The 6537-nt window shown below is 34.2% G+C and overlaps 1 protein-coding gene across 1 annotated transcript; it reads right to left on the reverse strand.

The window, feature by feature from the left end:
- Nucleotides 1-2483: 2483 nt before the first annotated feature.
- On the reverse strand, nt 2484-3681 carry LOC306655514 (pre-mRNA-splicing regulator WTAP-like). The gene is made up of 2 exons (XM_079130019.1): nt 3209-3681; nt 2484-2982 (listed from the first exon to the last, which is right to left on the reverse strand). Exons 1-2 carry the CDS (start codon nt 3658-3660, stop codon nt 2922-2924), a joined length of 513 nt encoding a protein of 170 aa, XP_078986145.1. The 5' UTR covers nt 3661-3681; the 3' UTR covers nt 2484-2921.
- Between the last annotated feature and the right edge of the window lie 2856 nt (nt 3682-6537).

The following is a 6537-nucleotide window of genomic DNA, read 5'->3' on the forward strand; positions in this document are numbered from 1 at the left end:
TTCATCCATGGTTCATTCTTTTAATTGCTGCCTTTTATTCCATTATATGGATATACCACAATTTGTTTATCCATTCATTTGTTGATGGGCATTTGAGTCATTTCTAGTTTTCGGCTATTACAAATAAATCTCCTTTCAATATTGATCTATAAGTGTTTGCATGGTCATATGCTTTTATTTCTTTTGGGTAAATATGTAGAATATGTAGAATTGGAAAAGTTGGAACACATGGTAGGCTTTTATTTATATTTTTAAGAAACCAACAAACTGTTTTCCAAAGTGGTTGCACTATTTTAAATTCCCACCAGCACTGTGTGAGAGTTCCAGTTCTTCCACATAATTGTAAACACTTTGTATGGTCAGTTTTAAAAATTTTAACCATTAAAGTTGTGTAATGATGTCTCATTGTGGTTTTAATTTTCATTTCCCTAATGATTAATGATGTTGAAAACCATCATATGTTTATTTGCGACCTATATGTCTTCTCTGGTGAAGTATATATGTTCAAGTCTTTTACCCATTTTTAATTTTTTTTGTTTTGTTTTCTTATTTTTAGAATTCTTTGGATACATGATTCACAGATTTTTTTTTCTTTTCTGTCTGAAGCCTGTGTTTTATTTTCTCTCTCTTTAAGCACAGGGTGCTTTACCGCTGAACCACATCCGCAGTCCTTTTTATTTATTTATTTATTTATTTATTTTTATTTTTTTTTGAAATCATACACAGTGGTTATTATTGATGGAGCATTATTTGTTTCAGATTAATGATGTATTTATAGTACCCGATGAACTTTGGCTGATAGCCTAATTTTACAGAAAAAAAATTCATTAAAATAAATTATGCTTATTTAATAAAATGGAAATACTATGTAACCATTAGAATATTGTAATCTCTATGTTCTAAAAAATGCCCAAGAGATAAAAAAAAGGGATCTACAAGTCATTTGTATGTATGATATGATCACATCTGTTTAAAATCAATACACATAAAATGATTGTGTATGCATACAAATTATCTTGATGATATACAAGAAATTTAACAGGGGCTACTGCTCCTGGACAGCAGAACGTGGAAGAAAGGTCACATCCAGGAGTGACACTCACTTTTCATTTCCACCTTTTTCCAAGTGTTTCAATTTTACATACAAGCATGTATTATCTTGTTAATTAAAAGTTTAACAATAACAGGAATAAAAGCCCACAGACCTCAAAGTGACTGTTACCTAAGTGGCAAAGAAAGATGCTGGCTAAATTTAAGTTCATGTTATTTGATAAATTTTATGAACTACATTTTGACCTATTATAAATATACTTAGGCCATGTCTACTGTGATCTTAAAAGGCACAAAATAAATACAAAAGAATTAATGTGGGCACAATAAGCTAATTTCAAACAGATTCCCTTACTTACCCTCCAACCCTCACAAACAATTTTTAGAAGCAAATTTCTTGCTTAACACAAATCACCTCAACCCACCCTCTGCCCTACAAATTCCCTAAAGCATAAACATACAAGATATTTACAATTGATTTGAATGATTAAGAGAGAACTTAAGTCAACCTTGTTAAAACTGCACTTAAACGTTGGGACAAGCTGGAACATTTATCTTCCACTCATCTCAGACTCCATTATCACCAAGCGAAAATTCAAATTGGTGACTTACACAATGTTCTGACGAAAAAAATTCACCTCCAGGATTGGATGGAAGCATGAAGAAAATAATGCCTCATTTATCTAAATGATCAAATGAATTTGCTAGAAATGGTCACTATACCTTTTTTCAATTCACAAAATGTCTCAGTTAGGCCAGCCCATAGTTCCAACACATTATGTCCCCAATCTTCTGGCAGACACCCTGTGAGATTGTCCCACATTAATTTCTACTACAATATCCTGGTCAAAGTGTCAAAAAGTAACAAGTATCAAGTCTCCTTGTCTTTTATGATACCAGATGGAATAAAGTAGGTCTTTTAAAAATGAGATAGACTTTTCCTTCACTTTGAAGAGCACAGCAACAATTTTCCAAAATGAATCCGCTCTCCACAGCCCCCCAAAATTAAAATGTTAAGAATACAAAAAGATCATAGTATCCTTGAACTTAAAAAAACAACCCCCCCAAAAGAAAAACCAACAAAACAAAACAAAAAAACCCCAACTATTCCAAGCCACATTTAATTTAATATCAAGAGTGTAATACAAAAGGCCCAAATACAATGAAGGAACACATCCCCCGTTAACACCAACAACAATGCTCGTTTGACATGTGCCTGTTGAATGGGATGGGGTTTCATAAAGTTCACTATTGGAAAAAATAATGCGGTGAGTCTCATCACAGCCAATATCCTTATACAATCTAGTTGTGAAATGAATGTTTATAATGCTTCAAACAGTTTAAACCTGAAGTTGGATACCACACCTTGATGTTTATTCAGTCCTCAGTTAAGACTGTCTAGTTTTTGCAACCAAAGAACAAACCATTGATGAAAATCGCATTGATTTAAGGCTCCATCATGTGATATAGAGCCCTAAGCTAAATGGTTAGATATATGCACTACTTGTACGGACATCTGTTATTTGATTTTCTCATGACTATTAAAGTTGGTTCTCAGCAAAAAAACCCTTTAAAGGCAAAATCACCTCATTTGAGTTTTGACCCAGAAGTTCAACAACAATCATGAAGTCCACAGTCTTATTGGCAAAACTGATACACAGGGTCTCTAAGTCATTATGCTCAAGGTTAAGAGCGATGCATATTCCGTTTTTACATTTTACTGGAATTTTTACATGTTCAATTCATGATTTTAAATCTCTAGGTTTTCAATCCTCCAAACTGTCTGAAGACACAGTGTGCCACAGACTTAAGACTTCTGTTTCTCCCTCTATTTTCTTCAAACAGAAACATTTCTCAAGTGTCTACATGTTCTAGAAGGGGAATTTTTCGGAGATGGCCTCTTCTTCGGAATAGTCGGATGACATCAGGCCTCAGAAGCAAGGGGAAGGGGAAGAGAAAAAAGCTGAAACACAAGGTTCATCGGGTAAGTTTTACATTAACCATTACAAGCTGCACGGTATAAGAATGTGGCTTTTTTTTTTTTTTTCCTCAAAAAGTCTGAGTCTTGGTGTGGAAAGGAGTACTTGGCTGTCCCACCACAGCTGTCTTGTCGTGGGACTGTCAGGAAAGTCTTGACTGGGGAGTATGATTTGTTTACCTATCAGGCATAAACTTCCAGGCACTCAGTTCATTTTGGGCTTGTTCCAGTTTGTCTTTAGTCTGTTCCAGTTCGCCTTTCATTTTTAGGAAAAACAAGTTGATCATTGGGTCTACCATTGTTGATCTCAGTTGGACGACACTCGGCTGCTGGACTTGCTTGAGGTACTGAATTTGAGTAGTACACTCTTGCATCTCTTGTTCCTTGGTCGCTAGTCGCATTACAAGGATGTTTTCCCTGCGTGCAGACTCCTGCTGCTGTTGCCTTAGTTTTTCTTCAGACCCCCTTAAGCCTGTTACATCATTTGAGTTAAGATCTGTGTACTTGCCCTCCAAAGCTTGAACATAAGCTTCATATTGTTTCCATCTTAGAATTAACTCATCTCGTGCCATAACTTTGAAGTCTGTTTCACTGAGTCGAACCTTTTTTGGAAGAGGTTCTTCTTTGGTCATCTTGAATCCGAGGAGTCGCCTCCCGGCAGCCCGGGGCGGGGCCCCGCCGGGGCAGGAAAGGCGAGGGGAGGCCGGCCGTCCGCCCGGCCCAAGCGGGGCCTCCAGCCATAATCTTATTTTTTTATTTTAAGAAAAAGTCTCACTAAATTGTTGAAGGTCTTGCTAAATTGCTGAAGTTAGCCTTGAACTTGTGATCCTCCTGCTTCAGCCTCTTAAGTAGCTGAGATCACAAGCAGCAACTACCCCACCTGGTTTTATTCTCTCAAGTGTCTTTCAAAGAGCAGAAATTTTTAATTTTGGTGGAGTCTACCTGGTCAATTTTTCTTTTACCAATTGTACCATATATAAGAAATCTTTGTCTAAATCAAGTTCATTAAGATTTTCTCCTATGTTTTCTTCTAAAAGTTTCCCAGTTTTATTGTTTGCATTTAGACTTAAGATTCATTTTGAGTTAATTTTTACAAATGGTGCAAGGTATGGATTGAAGTTCATTTTCTTGCATATGGATTGTTCATACATTATTTGTTGAAAGGATCATCTTTTCTCCATTGAATTGCCTTTGCATTATTGCTGAAATCAGTTTTCATATATGTGTGGATCTAATTCTAGATTCCATTTTCTGTTTCATTGATCTATTGTCTATCTTTATAGCATAAGTTAATAACTGTAGCTTTACAGCAGATTTTAAGATCATGTAGTGTTAAACCTCCAGCTTTGTTCTTTTACAAACTTGTTACAACTTTTCTGAGTCTTTTTATTTCAATATGAATATTAGAATCAGCTTGTCTATTTCTAAGGAAAAAAAATCCTACTGGAATTTTGGGTGGGATTGCATTGAGCCCATAGGTCAATTTGGGGGAGAGTTCTAACTTCTTACTGAGTCTTCCAACCCATGAACATAGAATATCACTCCACTTAGTCTACCTTAGTTTTTCTCAGCAATGTTCTATAGTTTTCAGAATTCTAATCTTTCATATATTTTGTTAGATTTATTCCTAAGCTCTTCAAATTTATTTATGCTACTGTAAGTGGTATTTTTTTAAATGTCAACTTCTGATTGTTCATTGCTGGTATCTAGAGGTATAATTGATTTTTTAATATTGATCTTGTATCCTGCAACTCTGCTAACTTACTATTGATTCTGGTAGTTTTTTTTTGTAGATTTCATTAAATTTTCTATGAAGGAGATCATACCTTCTACAAATAAATACCAGATGCCTTTTATTTCTTTTCCTTGCCTAATTGCACTGGCTAGGACCTCCAACATGCTGTTGAATAGAAATAGTGAGAACAGGCATTCTTGCTTTGCCCTTGACCTTAGGAGGAGAGCATTCCATCTAGCGTCATTAAGTGTGACATTAGCTGTAGGTTTTCCACAGATTTTGTGTGTTAAGCTGAAGAAATCTCTTCTATTCCTACTTTGCTAAGATATATGTTTTTTTAAAAATATGAAAGGTTGTTAGGGTCTGGGCATAACTCAGTGGTAGAGCACTTGCTAATATGTGTGAAGACCTGGATTCAATCTCCAGAACTGCAAAAACAAGATAAAATAACAACAAAAATAAATAAATAAAATAAAAGGATGTTGGATTTTGTCAAATGTTTTTTCCTTCATCCAGTGTGATGATCACAAGGCTTGTCTGTTTTAGTTGTCAATATGATGAATCATACTGATTTTGTGATGTTAAAACAAACATTCATTCCTTGAATAAATTCCATTTAAACATGATGTACTATCATTTTTTATATATTGCTGAATTTGATTTGCTAAATTTTTATTTGGAATCCATGCATTTAGACTCATTATGGGTATTGTAGTTTTTTTGTGATGTCTGGTTTTGGTGTCAGGATAATGTTAGCTTCATAGAATGAGTTGGAAGTATGTCCTCCTCTTTAATTTTTTGAGAGTTGGAACAGAATCAGTTACTTTAATGTTTGATGGATTTTTTTCCCTGTAATGTTTGATAGGTTGGAGTTTTCTTTGTCAGAATTTTTAAACTACAAGTTCAATTTCTTTAATAGATATGGGCTCTTCTCCTGTAGCTTTGGTATTTTCAAGGAATTTGTCTATTTAATCTAAATTGTCATAATAAAAAGTTATTCACAATTCTTCCTTATTATCCTTTTGTGTTATTAGTGATATAATTTCTCTCATTCCCATTGGTATATTTTGTCTTTTCTTTTTTTTTCCTAAGCAGCCTAGATGGAGGTTATTGATTTATTATCTTCCTAAAGAAATTGCTTTTGGTTTCATTGATTTTTTTCTATTGTTTTTCTGTTTTCTATTTCTTTGATTTGTCTTCTGAATTTTTAAATTTTTTTTCTGACTTCTTACTTCGGGTTTAATAGGGTACTCTTTTCAGTTTTGTAAGGTGGAAAATGTGATTATTTCTTTTCTAATACAGGAGTCTGTGCTTGAATTTCTCTCTAAGCACTGCTTTAGCTCTATCCACACATTTTGAAATGCTCTGTTTTATTTTCATTCCATTCAAAATACCTTTTGATCTTCTCAGACTCTCAGCCCTTCTGCTCAATTTGGGATGTCTACCAGGCTTTGCCTGAGTCCTCCCTTCCTATTTTAAGTCCTGAACCTGGAGAAATTGGTTAGTTTACTTTGTTTTATGTCTCTGAGACAGAGTTATCCTTCATGGCTTGATGTCCAAAGTTTTGAAAACCACTGTTTTATAAATTTTTTTTGGTTATTTCATGTGGTTGAATTTTACCAAATATTAAAATAATAGTTCCAATACTATGTAAATTCTTCCATGGTAAAGAAGAAGATAGAACACTCAAACAATGCTTATAAGACTGTATAACCTTGATTAAGGAGAAAAAAAAAGACAGTACCATATAAGAAAGAAAAATTAAAGGCTAATC

Source organism: Sciurus vulgaris (assembly GCF_902686455.1).
Source record: "Sciurus vulgaris genome assembly, chromosome: 2".
Lineage (NCBI taxonomy): Eukaryota > Metazoa > Chordata > Mammalia > Rodentia > Sciuridae > Sciurus > Sciurus vulgaris.